Source organism: Pyrus communis, chromosome 6 (genome assembly GCF_963583255.1).
Source record: "Pyrus communis chromosome 6, drPyrComm1.1, whole genome shotgun sequence".
Classification (NCBI taxonomy): domain Eukaryota; kingdom Viridiplantae; phylum Streptophyta; class Magnoliopsida; order Rosales; family Rosaceae; genus Pyrus; species Pyrus communis.
In genome coordinates this window covers 21,580,478-21,599,750 of record NC_084808.1, presented here as the reverse complement: position 1 = coordinate 21,599,750, position 19,273 = coordinate 21,580,478, and the positions used below count along the sequence as shown (strand labels likewise).

At 38.3% G+C, this 19,273-nt stretch overlaps 3 protein-coding genes and 1 pseudogene across 5 annotated transcripts; all 4 read right to left on the bottom strand.

The window, feature by feature from the left end:
• Positions 1 to 2,220: 2,220 nt before the first annotated feature.
• LOC137737501 (uncharacterized) lies at positions 2,221 to 6,803 on the bottom strand. Of its 3 annotated transcripts, none has more exons than XM_068477001.1 (7): positions 6,516 to 6,803; positions 4,317 to 5,822; positions 3,544 to 4,221; positions 3,383 to 3,466; positions 3,202 to 3,277; positions 2,758 to 3,074; positions 2,221 to 2,596 (listed from the first exon to the last, which is right to left on the bottom strand). In XM_068477001.1, the coding sequence occupies exons 2-7, from the start codon at positions 5,631 to 5,633 to the stop codon at positions 2,393 to 2,395; spliced, it is 2,676 nt and encodes an 891-aa protein (XP_068333102.1). In that variant the 5' UTR covers positions 5,634 to 5,822; positions 6,516 to 6,803; the 3' UTR covers positions 2,221 to 2,392. The 3 variants fall into 3 exon arrangements, with proteins under 3 accessions (XP_068333102.1, XP_068333103.1, XP_068333101.1); XM_068477002.1 differs by having other exon boundaries at positions 2,221 to 2,619; positions 6,516 to 6,802; XM_068477000.1 differs by having other exon boundaries at positions 2,221 to 2,623; positions 6,516 to 6,799.
• Positions 6,804 to 9,050: 2,247 nt separating this feature from the next.
• On the bottom strand, positions 9,051 to 10,687 carry LOC137736502 (pentatricopeptide repeat-containing protein At2g42920, chloroplastic-like; annotated as a pseudogene).
• Positions 10,688 to 12,622: 1,935 nt separating this feature from the next.
• LOC137738247 (uncharacterized) lies at positions 12,623 to 13,823 on the bottom strand. Its single transcript, XM_068477877.1, has one exon. The coding sequence runs from the start codon at positions 13,677 to 13,679 to the stop codon at positions 12,957 to 12,959; it is 723 nt and encodes a 240-aa protein (XP_068333978.1). The 5' UTR covers positions 13,680 to 13,823; the 3' UTR covers positions 12,623 to 12,956.
• A 763-nt stretch (positions 13,824 to 14,586) lies between these two features.
• LOC137737657 (large ribosomal subunit protein uL3m-like) lies at positions 14,587 to 17,953 on the bottom strand. Its single transcript, XM_068477198.1, has 5 exons — positions 17,407 to 17,953; positions 16,614 to 16,823; positions 16,304 to 16,408; positions 15,332 to 15,445; positions 14,587 to 15,027 (listed from the first exon to the last, which is right to left on the bottom strand). The coding sequence occupies exons 1-5, from the start codon at positions 17,785 to 17,787 to the stop codon at positions 14,854 to 14,856; spliced, it is 984 nt and encodes a 327-aa protein (XP_068333299.1). The 5' UTR covers positions 17,788 to 17,953; the 3' UTR covers positions 14,587 to 14,853.
• Positions 17,954 to 19,273: the final 1,320 nt, after the last annotated feature.

Sequence of the window (19,273 nt, the reverse complement as noted above, 5' to 3'; positions counted from 1 at the left end):
GCTTGTAATTAGTTAAACTCCATGTTAATAAGCCTAATATAATTTTTTAGTAGTTCACCTTAAGTTTTTGAAACGAACGCGACATACTTTTTATTACTAGTCAAAATTTTTGGGTTCATACCAAAGAGAAGTAGCTTGTGAAAAAAGGTCAAATGTCCGAAATCAATTTCTTCCTCCACCTCCTAGTATAAATATATCCTTGTGTAAAAATAAAAAAAAAATTAAAAAAACTTGTGAAAATGAGGTCAAAAGTCTGAAATTACCCTAAACACAATTAATGTGCAATGCACCTGAATTATTTTGGATGGAAAATTTAACGGGGTTAAGATAAGATGACAAATTAAGAATTTTGAAAGATTGATATGACAAATCGTTTAAAAATTTAATTTGTATGACAAACTAAAAAAGTGTATAGGTTCATATGACATTTCAAAAAAATTCCTTAAAAAAAATATAGTTCTCCAAAGAATGGATGACAAATTTCTTGTAATATAATATAGAGTTTGATTATTCGTCCAAAAATTAAAAAATCATTCAGCCAAAAGTTTGCCATGAAATATTATTCTTAAAAAAAAATAAAAAATTCAAAAGCTTCACATGGCAACCATGCAATGCAAGGAAGCTAATTCTTGTGAGTATTATACATCAAAAGAAGAAAAAGAAAGCTACGGAGAACATATCTTTGCAACCTCACAAGACTAAATTCCATCCTCCACAACACACATGCAATTAAGCCCTAATTAACACGAAAACGAAGAATTAAATCAAAAGACAAAGCCAAGGAAAGCAAAGCTGCTAATGGAGAGAATATATGGTCTATGGATTGGAAACATACTTTACAAACATGGTAGATGCAACTTTAGTATTGAAGAAACAAGCTTTATACCACTTTTTGGGAAATGGGTAGGTGACTTTTTGCGTAAGGAGAGAAAAAAAGGTTGTTACTTTGTTGAACCTGAGTTGGAAGAAATGCAATTCAAGTTCTCTACTTATTTTTGCTTTGATGGGACGAGTTTTCTTTTTTCTTTTTTTTGGGGCTTTTTAGCCAGAACGGTCTCTGAGATTGATATAACTTCTCACTTTAGTCATTTAGATTGACAATCGATAGAAGTGGTTCTGAGTTTGTCCATCGTCAATAAATCTCAGTTAAATTGGGGTATTTTTGTCCAATCAACCCCTTCATATGCTTTTCTATTTAATGGAAATTTTTCACAAAATGATCAAAATGATTTACGGTGAACAAACTTATGGACCACTTCTATCGATTTTAAATGTAAGGGGACTAAGGTAAGGAGTTATACAAATTTCAGAGATCATTTTGGCTAAAAAGAGTGGAAATGTAATGGTAACCTTGGGTTGATTTGACATTTCAGTTATGGATGAAAGGTTTTTTTAGTCAAAATGATCATTGAGATTGACATGATCCTTACTTTGGCCTTTGACAATGAAAATAGATAGAAGTGATCTCTAAGTTTGTTCACCATAAATCATTTTGGTAATTCTGTGAAAAACCAATCAATGTCCTTGTTAAATTGTAATATGAACAACTACGTGACCACCTTTTTAAGAGTATTTTTGTCAAACTAACCGCTCCACTTATCGAGGATATTGACATATTTTTCATGGAAGAACAAAAATGATTTATAGTGGCCAAACTGACCACTTCTATCGTTTTTCATTGTTAATGACTAAAATAAAAAATTATGACAATTGGTAATCTCGTAGATCATTTTGACTAAAATAAACCTTGAATATATCATATCAGATCCTCTGTCTGGTCTACTGTTTGTAAAGGGCGACACACCCGTCCTATATCGATGTCCGGTGGTCAATTGTACTCAATCATCCTGCCCCACCAAAGTTTTGGTTTTGTTTTTTTATTTACAGGCTTTATTAATAACTTAACCAAAATATTAGAACGTCACAATGTTAAGATAATAGTGAGTAAGCTGTTTATAAACATGTGAAGTTTAAGAAAATAATAAATGAAAAAAGAAGAAACTTGTTTGGTAATTTCGGAATCGGCTTATTTTGAAATTTTCAGAAAACAATTTGAACCTCCTATATTTTGCAAGATTTTAAAATTTTAAAATTTTTTATGTATCCACCGTTTAATATTTTTTTTTTCTTCTGAATTTGTCCGATATTTGTATTCCGTTACGTGTATCTGACATAAAATCATATTAGACAACGTAAAGGCTTTGGAAATTCAAAAAGCGGTTGAGTTAGTAACATTTCAGCAAAAAGGATGAAGAATATTTACATGTAAGGACGCCCTGTTTTACTTCCATAGGTAACTTGCAAAACAAGTAAGCTGGAATATAATTACACCACTAAGGCAGAGCTTCCTTACCACCATTGCATCTTGTGTTAGTTGAAGGTCTACAACTTGCTAATCACTCAAGTCATCATGGAAAAAGTTCATCTCACCTTCCGCCCCCTCCTCCTCCTCGTCATCATCTTCGGTGGCAACGCCAGCATTGGCCGGATTGACATCTGCATCAGCCAAGGTCACCAGCTCAATGGATCCGTTCCTAGTCTCTCCATTTGCAATTCCACATTCGTAATCAACGAGATCATTCTCGTATTCATCAACCTGTTCGATTTCATTGTAAAGGACTTCCTAACAGAGAAATGATAAAGAACTTGATTTCAGAAAATGTATAAGATTTCGTGTAGTTTTGTAAGGAAGCTTTTGGTGTCAATGGCACAAAACTAAGCCACTCTGCCGCATAATAAAACCTACACTTGAAATACCTCATTTTCTAGCAAGTCATTTTCCGCAGCATCTACAATCCAGTCATCCAGCAACCGCTCTAACAGCACATTGTCGAGGGAGGTTGAATTTTCCGGCCTTCTTCGTAATTTCTGTTCTCTAAGACGTAAATTGTAATGAACGTAGATGAGGTCGTTTAACCTTTTTTGGGCTAAACGATTACTTCGCAGACAGTACAATTGATCGTATATACTCCAGTTATGCTCACACCCAAAAGAAGAGCATGTCTGACTCAATATACGCACAGCTATACGCTGCAGCTCTAAGCAACTTATCCCATGTTGTTGCCACCATGCAGCTAATAAGAAACAAGAAACAAAAATGGAGAAATGTATCAGCAAGTGGAATAACGCCCAGAGGCTCAATGCATGGGCATACATATACCGGAAATCTAAAACATGTAGCATGGCAGTCTAATGCTATACCCGGATCAAGCTCTGTTCTTGTACTGATTGCCAATTCAGTTCCAAAATCAGCTTTAGCAGAATTGTAATCAGAAATCTGAGATGTTGGGATACAGAATGGGAAAATATAATAAGACGCCATCTCAATAAATAAAACCATTCAGGATCCAAATAATGAAATCGACTACGAAAAAATTATTACCTGCATAGATGCAGAAATCCTATTTGAATGGTCTGGCTCCAGCCGAACAATGCATTCATTAAGTCCACGCATCACCTCAGTATGCTACACAAATTACCATCTGGATTAGGAAAGAACTTAACATCATGATAAAAAACACAAGCAGCCATTGTTTCTCCTACCGCCATAAAATCAGGTCGATATCTGTATGATGGATTTAAGTAGTAAGCAGCTACATATACAGGGTGGTAGAACAGTGTGTTCCAATGACTCTCTATAACGCTCCAAAATGGTTCATATTTACGGACATGAATGGTTTTTATTGCAATCTTTGCCCTGTACATGTCATTATATATAGATGACATTGACAAGCGGTCACCATTCTCAACCTTTTGAAGAATTTGCATTATTGGGTCCACTGAATTCCTAACAAACTGTAACTTCTTCCAAAATGCAGCATTTGAGACAATATTTTCCACTTCTTTTCCCTCAAATGATTTGGAGCACTGAGATGAAATCCATTTGTGTGATTGAAACATTCTTTTAAGACCAGTCTTGTGGTCCAGCAAGCTTTGTAAGGTAGCAAAGCTAGAAGCAAACCGGGTGATAGACGATCTCAAAAGCTCCTTCCCCTGTGTGAAATCACTCTTCATAAAATTTAACAACCAAACTTGGTTGTAAATGAGCTTTGTAACTTTTTGGCCCTTCTCCATGCACTCTGCTACGCATCTTATCCTCAAAAAATCTTCAAGCGTTTGATCGATACAACTGGTGGCGCATGGGGTCCAGAATAAATTCTTTCTCTTCTCCTCAAGCATCTTTCCAGCAGCTTTATAACTAGGAGTATTTGGAGTGATTACCTGGGGATTAGACGCAAAGCAAAGTTAGTAGCGTAAGACAGTTCGAGATGGGCAACTATATGAGAAACAAATAAAACCCAAATAAAATCAAATACCTGAACTACATTTTCCTCCCCCAACTCTTCAACCACTTTGTCCAGCAACATAAACAAATTCAAAGCATCTTCAACTATTTCAGTGGCATCAACTGAAGAAACAAAGTACACACCATTTGGACCGGAAGCCAACAAGTTTATCAATATTCTACCTTCTGTGTCTCTCCAACTGTCGGCCATAATAGAACAGCCAGTGGTTGCCCATGATGCCTTATACTCAGCCAGGTAGTTTCTAATGGTTGCAATTTCCTCTTGTAGAAACCGACCAGATATTATTTGGCTTGGAGGTGCAACCATACCCTGCCCATATTGGCCAACCAATTCCAGCATCTTATGAAAGTATAGGGAGTCTGCTGCTTGTAGAGGAACTCCTGCATGGTAAAAGAATTTGCAAATTCCAGAAATAACTTCCTTGTGGGGAATTTTATTTGACATTGTTCTGACCCTTGCTTGCTTGTAAGATTGTGGTGGAAAACTCTTAGGAGCTGTCAAGAACAGAGAATCGAGCCTTGATCTTTTAAATAATGGTTCAGAACCAGTGCTGGGAGGCAGCGACAAGAATGTATTTCTCAAATTTTGGCCCAATCTCCTATCACCATCGATCAAGCTTTCCTGGCTCATATGCGGTAGAACAGCTTCCATTTGGTCATCGTCTTGGTCTTCATTATCTGACAGAGGATCAAAATTTGACGTGTCCTTGGAATCGGGTTGTCTCTGTCTCCTTCCAGTACGATGCCATTTCATATTCTCCTTTATTTTAACATAGACATCATCAGGAGCATGTTTACAAGGTGCTACTTCTCCAGGAATTCTAGCTAAATGTTGTTTAAACCGATTGATACCACCACTAACTATTTTCTCACAATAATTGCATTTCACCTTTTTCTTTTTCTCATCCTGAGCAACGCCATGTTCCCACCCAGGGTCAACATACCCTAACGACCGAAGAGGAGTCAATTTCATAGTTAAATTCCTCTCACCCACCAATTGCTTTCCTTTGCTTCTATAACCAACATGCACATCTTCTTCATCATCGTTGGATTGGAAATTCAGATATGCTTGGCCAATATCTTCGGAAAGCCTAGGTTTCTTATGAGAACGACTTCCTTTCATATTTTCTTTCATACTAAAGTATACATCATCTGGAGCTTTATCACAATAAGTAACTTCTCCAGAAACTCGGGCTAAATGTTGCTTCAATCTGTATATTCCACCACTAACTATTTTTCCACAGTAATTGCATTTAACCTTTTTCTTCCTCTCATCTTGAGCAACACCATGGTCCCATCCAGGGTCAACAAGTCCAGATGAGCGCATTGTAGCTACCAATTCAATCCATTTAAGAATTTATCCAAGAAACTACCGTTATCTGATTCACACACTGTATCCTCAGCACTAACAGAAGTCAAAATCTTTGATCATGCAATGTTGCATGGTCCATTGACACTAGTAAAAGAGGACGTTGGTGTTTACTGCAGTCACAGTCAAGCAACAGGAAATAGGAACCTGCAGCAGATTTAAGAAAATGAAGGTTGTATTTTCGTGCATTAGCTTAAGGGAAACATACAGGTCAATAACAAAGCATAGCAAGCACAAACAAGAAATCCATGACGTTGAGTATGACAATGGTAAAGGCAGATAACATCAAAAAATAGCTGTCACGATTCTTAAACGTGCTTGCTACATCGATACAACATCAGAAAAAGACATCCGGGTTTTAGGAACATACAACAGGTGGTATTAAAATGTCATTTAACTGTTCAAATGAAAATTTCAACAGAAAAAAGTTCATTAAAAAAAGCTTCTCAAGCAACAAATGGGTTTCAAAACTAAATCCAAAACTTCCAAAGTAAATTTTTTTCTAAGCATTTGAAGCAGCAGAGAATTACTTGAAACAACAAAAACCTCAAGAACTGAAGTAGTTACTAAATCATGGCACAGAAAGCAAACATTGTACGTAGGTAGCTACCAGAATCATCATAAAAATAATCACACCAAAAGTTACTAAATTTGATGCAAATTACAATGAACCACCAATAAATACAGCTTAATTTTTCTAACACCAAAAATTCAAGGCTAAAAATTTCCAACACAATAATACGAAAAGGGGATAATCTGATTCCACTAAACCCAAGAAAAAAACTAGCATGCATGTCTCTGAAAACTGAAAAGTAAAAATCTTGCTCAAATTTTGCGTACCTGGGTCAGAAATTTCGACGAATCTGAAAGTTTTTGGATTTGGGTGAGAGAAATCCGGATTTGGGGATGATTGATACGTAAGAAAGAGGGGAAATCGATGGAAAGTTAGGGTTTTTGAGGGTCGGATTGGTGGGAAAAATTAAAAATTTGGGGGAAGGATGAAGAACGAGCCGGGATCGTTCGGAATCGTGAGTCGCGAGTGGGATAGGTTCGACTCGATTGCTCGACCCGCCGATTTTTAGGGTTTCTGTTCTTTATGGTAAAGATATTAATCTTCTTTTTTATTTTTCACTATTTCCTACAAATAATTGATTGGAGAAAAAAAAAAGTTAAAAGATTAAAATATGGCGCATATAACACGGCTTTTGCCCCAAAAAGTTTTTATTTTCTTTTTATTTTTTTTATTTTTCTTTTAAAATTCAAGACAAATATTTGTATTGCAGAATTTAATTGTGTGAGTTTGACTCAGTGAGTGGATAAATGTTCGTTGAATCGTCGCCAAAGGTCTTTTGTAACGGTTGCAAGTTAGGTTAATCTTTCTTTTTGCTTACTCAGGTTTTAATAGGTAATGTTATTCATATCATATTTTTAGGAAATTGTTATTTACACTCCAAAAATATCATTACACACTCCAAATTTTTTATATTTGGAAAGAAAAATACACTCGTGAGGAGTGTAGAATGAGATTTTTGGAGTGCCAATAACACTTCCCTATTTTTATAAGAAAACTAACGAAAAGAGCTTCAAATCTTTATATTTTAATGAAAAACCATACAATAACTTTATTTAATGATTAGGACAAAAAAAAAAAAAAAACATAAAAAAAATCCAAATCACGTTGAATACTGAGCGCGCATCAGATTTTTTTTTTTTTAAATTTTTTTTAATATTATAATTATGTCCTTTTCATTCAAATTTAAGTTCTTTTGTCATTTTTATTAAAATTTAAAGGCTTTTCATTAAAACTTAAAATTTTAATTAAATAAAATTATAGCATGATTTTTTATTAAAATAAACTTAGTTCAAGCCTTTTTCATGAAAGTTCCCTATTTTTAAAACACCTTATGTGGCATCTGATGTGGACAACCACATTATTTGAAAAAATTGCAAACCCAAGGAAATGAATGAGAAAGACTATTCGTATATCACAATCATCAATTAATTAACTAGTTTTTCTTGATTATTAGTTTATTAAATAATGAACTAAATTTAAAAATATAATTAATTTAAATGATGTAGCTATTTACATCAAATGTCACCTAAGATAGTATGAAAATGTGGTAGAAAACATGGTATGAATATCATTACTTGATTTTAACACTGACACATTGTACGCATTTACATAATATATACTTGGGAAATGTTATGAATTTTTTCAAAAGTGAGACTCTTTGTGGATTACCTGTCACCCTATGTTTTTGACATAATATTTTATAATATTGACACACGAATTGACATTAAATTGTAAGGTGACAGAGAGTCTATGGCCCACTTTTTTCCTTTTTTTTTTTTTTTTTTTGAGAAGCAAAATAACATTAAGAGAGGGAAAAACCCTGAGAACACCCAAGGGCCCTAGAGTCAAACAACAAGGCATTAGTAGCTGCTGGAGGCGCACAACCAATCCAAACATGGAAGTTATCTAAACCATGCCCACACGAAGTGATGACATCAGCTACAAAATTAGCTTTCCTTAAAATATGCTTCCAAGTAATAGAGTCAAAAGAAGAGGCTAACCATTTGATATCTTCAACAATAGCACAAATACGCCAAAGAATCCTACATTGATAGAGGCTCTTTATATACTTTTTAACAAAGAGGAGACATGAATTTTTAAGCACAACTATCGTCAACCCAAATGCAATCAAATTTTTGTGCAAGAAAACCACAAATTTGATTAAACTAATGAGACAATTAAGTGGGAAAAGGCTTAAAATGGGTGTTGCAAGCCATTGAAAATTTAGTTTGACTTTATGATTTGTTTACAATGGAGGATTCATGATTTTTTTTTTTTGGATGGGCGAGATATAAAAGTTTGGTAGTGTGTGGGTTGTTAAGATGGCGCCAGAGTGATTGAGGAAGGAAGTTGGGACAAAGAAATTTGAGTAGAGCGTGTGGGTAGAAAAAGGGATATGCAGCCACACCCTATATTAACCAACCATTGGATGGACAAATCCGGTCCAGTAGAGAGATTTTTCGAGGTATGTGAGCGACTTTTGCTATTGAAGGGTTACGTCCTTGTGTTTACATACTTGGAATAAGTACGTCATGAATTGATAAGTCAAAATGTGCGAGTGGGAAACTGTATGTGGGAACATCTAACACCTAACTCATCAAATTCTTGATATTTCAGGTTACGAATTGTAATATGAAACGTACCTAATGGTTTCTTCTTCTTTCAAAACAATTCACCAAAGAGCTTTACTATTCGTTAGCAATTTATACAGGTACATACATACATACATACATACATACATACATATATATATATATATATATTTTTTTTTTTTTTTCTATCAGTATATCGGTACTTAGATGAACATCCAGGCATATACTATATAGTATTTTGTCAAGCAAGATGTCATGTATTTTCTGGACAACCAGACAGCATTCCCATTTACCAGTAATCTTTACAAGAACAGTCTCCCCTTCTAAAATGGTGGAAGCGATTTCTATCCCTCACGATTATTTCGCGGTGGAAAACCCTCGAGATGAGCTTGCTTGCCTGGTGGCAGTCTTTGCAGACTCGTAAATTCTTCGATATACGTAGAGTTTCCCCGGGTTTGGTCTTCAATAGGCCGAAGGCAATTGCAAGTTTCTCACTGTGGTAGTATAAAGGATTCTCCTTTTCCTCCTCATCGAGATCATGCAACACTCCCTCTGTGTCCGGAACATATCCTGCAGAACACCTACATCGAGGCTCATTGGCATCTCGTTTATTAGCTTTCTTGCTTCCTCCAGCCTCCCGGCTCTTCCAAGAAGATCAACCATGCAGCCAAAATGCTCTGTTCGGGGCTCAACACTGTGGACTTCAACCATGCTGCGGAAGTACTGCTGCCCCTTTTCTACTAACCCTGAGTGAGCACATGCACTAAGAACATTAACAAAAGTAATGTTGTCAGGTGTTACCATGTCCCTTTGCATCTGCTCGAAAAGCTCAATGGTGGCCCTCTCCCTTCCCATGCATTGCTAGCCCACCAATCATGCAATTCCATGAAGAAATCCCTTTATGTGGCAACCCGTTAAAAACTTCAAAAACCTTCTCCAGGCAACCACATTTGCAGTACATGTCAATGATCATTGTTGCAAGTTTCGAGTCCAATTCAATCCCGCTTTTCTCAATATATCCATGTATCCACTTCCCTTGTTCTAGAGCACCTAAACCTGTACAAGCCGATAGCATACTAGCTGCCATGAATTTATCCAATTCTACATTTTCCACTCGCATTCTTTGGAACAAAGCAAATGCCTCGTGAAAACGATTACTCTGGACATAAGAGGAAATCATGGCATTCCAAGAAACAGAATTCTTCTCAGGCATCAACTCGAAAATTTCAAAAGCCTCATCAATGAAGCCACATTGGGAGTACCCAGTAATCAAAGTCGTCCAAGACACAACATCCGCCTGGGGCATCTTGTCAAACACCCTTCTAGCTTCCTCCAAAGACTGAAACTTCACATACATGTGAATCAAATTGTTCTGACAAAACCCATCATCTCCAAACTCGAGTTTGACGGCATGGGCATAGACTTGCTTCCCTTCTCCAACAGCACCATCAGCGCAACAAGCTCGCACAATGGAAGGGAACGTGTACCGATTGGGAGGGACAGAGTCCTGCAACATCCGTGAGTACAAAACAATGCAATCTCTCGGCAATTGGCATTGCAAGTAGCCTCTCATTACAGTGTTGTAAATGAATGCATCCGGATTGAAGCATTGTGTCGAACACCTGGAGGGCATAACCCAAATCGCCGTTTTTGGAGAGGGCGCAAAACTTGATGACACGTCCCATGGCGTCGTTGTCGGCAGCGAGGCCGAGCCTGATGATTTGGGAGTGCAACTGCTTGAGCTCCACCATGGTCGAGCATGATTCAAGGCGGCGTAACGGTGAAATGTGGATTCCAGGCGAGCTTAGGGAGGGTGGGGTGTGTTGATGTACTAGGAGCGAAGTCATTTGTATGTGGAGTAAGTGAGAGAACCTGCAAGCTCGTCAGCACCTTCTACTTTCTGTGTGCATCAGAGATAAGATATTGTGGGCCCCAGAAATGGTTTTTCTTTCTGCGCTTTATTGCAGTCACCGGAAGTAATAATTTGACAACTCATTTCGAAAATTACAAAATTTGACATATTTTTTTATCAACCATTGTAATCTGACTATTATAATTTGATATTTTTTTTAGGGGAGGTTTTATACACTTTTTATTTTTCAACTTCTGTTATAGTTGTTTTATTGGTGTGGGAGAGGAGAAATTTTTCAGTGTGTCAAGTGCACGGGATGATACACCAAGTGTTATAATACAAATGATTGGAAGTTCTTTTTTTTTTTTTTTTGTAATACTTAGGTACATCACATGTTATTATACAATTGGAGGATAAAAAAAAAATTCGAGTGTCTCTTGTATAGAAACATGTGGCGAACCACTCCATATCCCAGGCACACTGAACAATCTCTCTCACCAGTGAATATCATATATACTTACCCTATGATGGCCCAACCAAAAGATGACATGTGATTTTTGTTTTTAACATATGAAAACCTTTAATGGAAGAGATTCCCAATTTTTTTTTTTTTTTTTTATAAAAATGGAGATTAGTTGTGGAGTCCACACCAAATCAAACTTTAACGATCCAAACCGTCTATTTTTCAAGTTGTACCTCATAGGTCATCCTGACAAAATATTACCCAAATCGGAAATGTTTAAGACATCTAATTGATTTCAAAGAAATTAACGAATACTCGTTATATAAAAAATAATGAAATTTTATCTTGATAATTAAATATGCAAATGGTTTTGGATTGAATTGAATTTTTGTAAGGATGATCTATAAAACGAGACTTACAAAATAAACGATTCGGATCGTTGAAGTTTGAAGCGGAGTGAGCCCAACACCTAATCCCCATTTTTTGAAAAAAAATAAAAACCCTTTTGCATAAAGGCCTGTTTAACATATACACTACTTTTTAATTAAATAACACATACTATTTTTTTAAACAATAAAATATGTGTTAAAATATTAAACCAAATCTAAAAAGTGAGCATAAGATGCTCACTAACAAGTACCTAAGTATATCCATTTTTTTATTTTTCAAGTGCCAACCACATGTATTCTAACACTTAGTGTATCGGATTATGTTTCTGGCACACTGAAAAAATTTCTTGCGTGAAAGGCCAATTACGCTAAACAGCAAAGAGGTTGACAAGATCGGCATAGTGTTCGCTGGGGAATGACAAAGAACACACAAAGAAGGAAACAGAGCAACCAGGAAAGAGAATAGTCTATAGCAAACCAAATACGAGAGAGGTTAAATTAAATCGAATTTTGAACACGCAGATATGTAAAAACGGCCATAAGGTCAATTCATAGAGGAATGACACCGAATCACAACGGTAATTTTTGAGGTTTTACCCGACAAAGGGGTTTGCAACCTTGAAGTCGGCACTCTAGGCCTGTAAAATTTTGAGCTTCACGCGATGCAAGCACCAACAAAATGAACAAGAAAAAAGAGAGAATGTTTCGACACCTAAACGAGTCTGAAGAATCAATTGAAACCACAACAGAATTACTTTGAAAACAACCCGCGTCGAACCAGAAACTGATGTCTTTCAGGAGATCACACGCCATGTCAAATGACGCTCATAACGAACTTGCTTGACTCAACAAAATATTAGAAAGAAGACAGGAAAACCGGCAAAGATGCAAGGAAAGAGAAAAGGACTCGTTTTAAGCTAGTGTGTTCGATGAGACACCGGCTCTGAAGTCCTGAAAAACATGTCAACTTTCTAGCATCTCCTTAAAAAAGCATGGAAAATCTGGACACAGCAAGCAAGGTCATCACACAAATTGGATTGGATAAAGCTTAATGAACCACGAAATTTCACATTCGAAATTGGAAAATGCAATTCCTGATCATGAAAAAGAAGTACAATGTAGATACAGAGAGGCCCAGAGAATCGTCACAACATCAAAATTCAGCTACACAAAACTGTATGGAAAAGTAAATATGAGTACAGAACAACGATCTGTTCTACGATGCCCCCAAAAAGGCTCCCAGGCTGCCCTCGCATAAATTACCAAAAAAAAAAAAAAAAAAAAGAACTATCTGCAACTAACAGAGAGACTCACAGGTTGACAGAGGCTGTGTAGCAGCTCAAGCAGAAGCTGAGGAGCTGAAATGAAACCCATGAACTCAACAAGCTCAAAATCCTTCCTTTGAGTTGAGATCACTCTTCCATGGCGTCAACATTACCGATTTTCAATGGATCACTGCCCAACCCATTACTTCCCTCAGCCTTAACAATCTTGGGCGCCGGTGGAATTCCACCTGAACTCTCCAGTTTTGGCTTTCCGTTGAGGCTCTTAGGCCCGGAAACAACGTCTCCAGCTTTCGAATCCTGCTCTTTCTGCTTGTTAACCAGAGAATTGAGTTTCTCCAACGCCTCCCTCGCCTTCTTCTTCGCCATCACGGCCTCCCTGACGCGGCGCTCGGCCTCCGTCCTGGCCGCGACGGCGGCTTTCACCATCGAAGCCGCAGCAATTTTGGCAGCGGCGACAAGGGCCTTGGCGTTGGCCTTGTCGATGACGAATGCCGTTTTGGGGTTGTTGGCGTCGTTTTGTGGGCGATTGAGGCTGAAGAAGGGGTAGCCCTGTGGACAGGTACGGCACTCGAAGCCATGGAAGGAGGAATTGGCGACGAGGACGCAGGCGGGGTGAGAAACGGAAGGGCACTTGACGCACATGACCCGGTCACGTGCCGGAAGGGGTGGGTCGAAGAATTCTAGACAGAAAGGGCAGTAGAGGCCGCGGTAGTTTTGGAGGACGCAGTTGGTGCAGAGCCTCTGAAACGCCCCTTTGTGGCGGATGTAATGGAGGAACCACCGTTCGGAGGAGCCGCAGACGCCGCAGAGTCGCCTCTCGGGTTCGTGTTCGTCTCGCCTCATTGCCATTGGACTCGCATTTGAGGGTGGGGGATTGGATTGCACTGGATTGGACGGGATTATTGGGTAACGGTAACCCTAGGGTTAGAGGAAGAGGGAGGTGGAAATTAGGGTTTCTTTGGGGTGCGAATTAGGGTTTTGAAGCGTAGGAGATTGTTCAGAGTCGAGTGTTTGACAAGTCTACGAGCGTTTGACACTTTGACGGTTTGCGTTTGAAAATTTTGGCAAAACGCCAAAAGCCCAACCCCTTTTTGTTTTTTTCTCTTTTTTTAAATCCCGTCTGCACAACAAAATTAGTTTTTTATATTTTCGACTTGAACCGTCGTACCCACTCACATTGACTAGGGCGAAGCTAATCACCCGAACAAATTTCTCACTTTCACGTGATCTAAATTAGAACGACGGTAATCACTCGTATAAGTTTCTTATTTTCACGCAATCTAATTGGTTTAAATAGAATATCGCTCGTTTACACCTGACCAAAGCAAATGTATTCTCGTATACACACTCGTTCGACTCATTGCTTCGATGCTTCACTGCAGTAAACGCGAATAAAGCTCATATTTGAAGCTAGTATGCGTGTCGAATGGTAGCATACCAAATTCAAGTGTGCATGCTTGAAGTCGTAATGTACTACTACTAGTCCGAAGACCTAAGCTACCACTCTGAACGAGCAATGTACAAGTCCGAAGATGTGAAAGTGCGTCCGCACTAAGCTAGTGTGCATGTCGAATGGTAGCATACCAAATTCAAGTGTGCATGCTTGAAGTGGTAATGTACTACTACTAGTCCGAAGACCTAAGCTACCACTCTGAACGAGCAATGTACAAGTCCGGCGATGTGAAAGTGCGTCCGCACTAAGTGCAACGCTACCATATCAAAGAAAAAACGACCTGTAGGGCACGGGAATGCAAAATTTTCAAGTCGCCACATTTATTTGAAAACATGGTTCCAAGTTCCAACATCAAAAACATTTGTGGGTGTCATTACTCAATTCTGAGGTTGAAATGAACTCAATTATAATATTACAACCTCTGCGCCTGCGTATTCCTATACCAAAAATCAACTTCGATGAAAGAAAACGAGACAAATCAATAGCCTCAGACAGGCCGCGACAGAAATGTTGTCGATTGGCCATAACTCAACAACCTAGTACCTTTGGGAATTCAAATTCAGCTCCTAGTTAATCTGCCACCATGAACGGATCTACTTCTCCGAGATCAGCAACTAGTGTTTCTAACTTGGATGGATCCTCATCCTCTGGAGCAAAGTAGGTTGGAAATGGTAGCGATGAAACATCAGGTTTCTTGTAGAAGGCATCTCTGATAAAAACGAAGTTCCCTTCAGCACCTGGGACCTGTGAGAATAGCCAACATCTAATTGAGTAGTGCGAAACAGGAATTAACAACACAACATACTGACTCCAGAAGAGGATTAGGACCAATCACTGTATTGATTTTAAACCGTGCAGTTGTGAATGTGTATCAACGCATTCATTAAACCAACCAAAATTATCTACCCAGCTCAAAACCGCTCCTTATACAATTCCTCCTCAACGTTCTGAACACTTTGGGAAGATATTAAGCTCACAAAACTATTGTTGAATAGATTCAATAATCAAAATACGTGAACTTGGGAAAAGAAAGTGTGAGGAATCATACTTGGCCTTTCACCCACATCAAATTCCTTGCAGGATCAATTTTGTAGACCCATACATTTTTCACCGTTCTCTGTTTCCCACCCATGCGCCCCGGCATCTTTCTGCCTTTAAAGACCTGTTCATACAACAAATGATTATCACAGTTACAGTTTATAATTATTGGAAACCACCTGCATTTTACAGATAAAGAAAAAAGGGTTAACTGCATTTTACGACACAAGGTTTGGGGGTCATTTGCAAAATGAGCCACAAGGTTTCAATTTTTGCATTTTACACCACGTGGTTTCAGAATTGCACTAATTTAATCTCTCCGTCAAGTTTATCATCTAATTAGGCGTTAGGTGCTAATGTGGCATATACTAGGCCTCATTTTAAGCACAAGTTGACTATCAATTTCATAAAAGGATTAAAAGAGCAAAGTACTAAACATTGAAATTGACGGTCAAAAAGTGCTTAAAATGTGGGCCAAGTCTATGCCACACCAACATGTAACATCTAATTAGATGATGAAATTGACGGAGAGTTTATATTGGTGCAATTAACAAACTACGTGGTGCGAAATGCAACAACTGAAACCTCATGGCTCATTTTGCAAATGTGCAAAATGACCCCCAAACCTTGTGATGTAAAACGCAGTTAACCCAAGAAAAAAATATAAACAAGTAAAACCAATATAGTATATCCAGCATGTCCACGAATAAACAAAAAGTAATGTTATTTAGACACAAAACTAACACACTTGCTGACACATTCTCTAACATATGGTGGGTCCCACATACAATGAAGGGCGCATCTCTAATACAGAGTGTGTCGGTTTTGTATGCTCAAATAGAATTATTGATACACAAATAAGCAACAGATTATTTGATTAAACTAAGTCATCTTCATTAGAAGACAAGAGAAAGGTTTGGTTATATACAGATATCCGAAAAGAACTTCGTCAGAAAAGTTTATGGAGATTTGGAAGCCAAACCTTTCCAGCATCATCCCTCTGACCTGTAGAACCAATACTTCGGTGTGACAGAGATGCACCATGGGATGCTGGCATACCACTAAAACCGTGTCTTTTCATTCCACCCTGGGCACATAAAATAAGAGAGATACATAATGTTTCATAACCTCACAAAAGTGTTACTATTGTCACCATCATATCAAGATTTTTTGAGAGACACAGTTACATAATTCGTTGATTAATTTGATTACAAAGATTTCCTTTTTTTTTCTTTTTTTCTTTCTTGAAATAGCATACACAACCACAGGTGAAGATAAATAAATAAGTTCACCTGGAAACCTTTCCCTCGCGTGATTCCTGTGACATCAACATATTGGCCTGGAACAAAATGGCGAACACCAATTTCCATACCAACAGGGAGAAGCGCATCATTTGATACAGGAAACTCGTGCAATTTCCTCTTAAGTGGAACACCCTGACCTCGGAAATGACCCACCTCTGGCTTTGTCAAATGTTTTGCTTTCTTCTGTCCGCAACCAATCTAACTAGCACCACAACAGAATACAATCCTATAATTAAACCCGTGACCTTGGAATTTTTCAAAAATTAAAATTACCCTATGTTTAGTGGCCACGAAAAATCAATTTGATCAATATTGGAAAAATCAAATAAAACCCCAGATGCAAGTACCAAATTACAGTTCCACTTAATCTAGTTAACGAATAACAGTAGGAAAACAAATTACAAATGATGTTCTCTCGGTGACCAAAATTTTTGGAACCTATCAGTTTTCCATTCATCTAAACCCCTACTAACAACACCTTTGATCCCCCAGCAAGGAATGCATATAGTTTCAAACTGTAAATCGCAACTGAAGCAACCCGATACAAAGCCAAGCCAATCCAGTTAAACAGCTAAAATGCAACTTCTACTGCTTCAATTGAATACACTGTAATCAAATTATAAAACTACAGAAACGCACTACCATATTCTTTTCTCGAAAATTCCAAAAGATCTGCACTTTGGAAATTTCATAACGCCTAAATATTTTAATTAAAACAATAACCAAACGAAGCCAAATCGAATTTGCGACGAACAGCGAAAAATGAAGAGAAAAATGTTACCTGGAGAGCAGGGAAGCCTTCCTTCTCAGGGGTCTTGACCTGAGAGACGATATTATCATCGACCCAGAGCACAGTTATCGGAACCCTAGCGCCCCATTTGTCCCAGAGCGCAGTCATCCCGCACTTGACGGCTATGAGCCCGGTCCTCTTCGAACCCGGGCTCATCGGGCCGGGCTTCGCTTCAATAACCGGTCTCCTGTCAGCCACGGCCTCCGTCGCGTCCACCATGGCCTCGGAGCTGAAGCATCTGAAGAAATGGCACTGGGTCTGCGTCAACGACGTCGTAGCATTAGCGGCAGCAGTAGCAGTGCAAGAAGAATGGGAGGGATTGAGCGAGAGAAGGCGGAGGCGGGAAATGAGGCCTCTCGATAGCGCCGACATGGCCGCCGTGAAATCTGAACAGTGTTTAGTGGAGTGATGGGTTTGATGGCATATCGCGGTGTAAAACCCCGAAAGGAGCTTGCAGAGATCGCAATGGGGATTTGGCGCAGTAGGGTTTTAGGACTTCAGGAAGAGAGAGAGAGAGAGAGGATGTTTCTCTTCTGTGTGTTCCGTTACTTCACTAAACGAAGTCGTTTATGTCAAAATACTGAAATAGGCAGAGTATGTAATTTCATTTTTGGATATTTATAATTTGGTCCCTGTGTCCTGGACGATTTTTGACACACTCCGACCAAAATTAGGGCGTGCTGGCCATCACGTGAGAGTGGCATAACCATGTACACAGTGCGAAAGCTAAGAATAATAATAAAAGTACGAATAAATAAAAACCAAGCTATACACTGAATAAATAACATACATGTGCAAGCGTAAGTGTGAAAAACAATATTCAGAGCACGGAAGACCTAGTGCAGTCCAGGAAACAAACACTAAATAAACACACCCAGAGGTGGTCTTACTCTGGTGATAATCTGTCAGATATGTCGTGAATCCCTCAAGAGCCACCAAAAGAGCTATCCAAATTAGAACCTGGAGAGGCGCAAAACAGAAAGTGTGAGTGGGCAAAAACAAAGCTTTTCAAAATCATTTCAAAAACAAAAGTTCTAACCTCTCGCCGTAAAACCTGTATAGTTTTCCAGAAAATAGAATATACGCATATAAACAAAACATGCTCGGAAATATGCCATATCGAATGCCTCTAAATAAAATGCAAGTACTCAGGTAATGTCAAATCAATGCCATATAATCTGTCAGCCGGAGTCACCTAACGTGACCTGTACGGCTGAATCTAAAGCTCAAGTCCACAACTCACTAACTATACATGCACACGAGTCGGAACCATCTAAAGTGGTATGTACGACAGGACTGGGTGTAAATAAATACGCTCAAGTGCTACGATCACGTGAAGACTGGCGAATAATCGCGGGTCACCTACGAGTCGGAACTACCTATAATGGTCTGTACGACAGGACTGTGCACCTAACTTGGATCCAAGACAAGCGTGTGGTGCGAGAGGTGAACATCACGTGAAGGACTGTGCCCTACTCTGGGCAGGAGCACTAACACCGAGGGTGCAGGTTATGAGCTCTCTATGCATCTTAACTCACTTCTAAACACAACATAAACCATAACTTACCTAGCACTTACCTGTGCGTTCGCAACACCAAACATATATATATATATATATATATATATATATATATATATATATATATGCAATTACTAATGCATAATTAAATTGGCAAAATGCAATGCATGGCATTTAAAACATATAAACGTTTCATTTCATTTTCTGGGAAAATCACAAGTATGCAATTACTAATGCATAATTAAATTGGCAAAATGCAATGCATGGCATTTAAAACATATAAACGTTTCATTTCATTTTCTGGGAAAATCACAAGTATATAGGTATATACGGAAAACC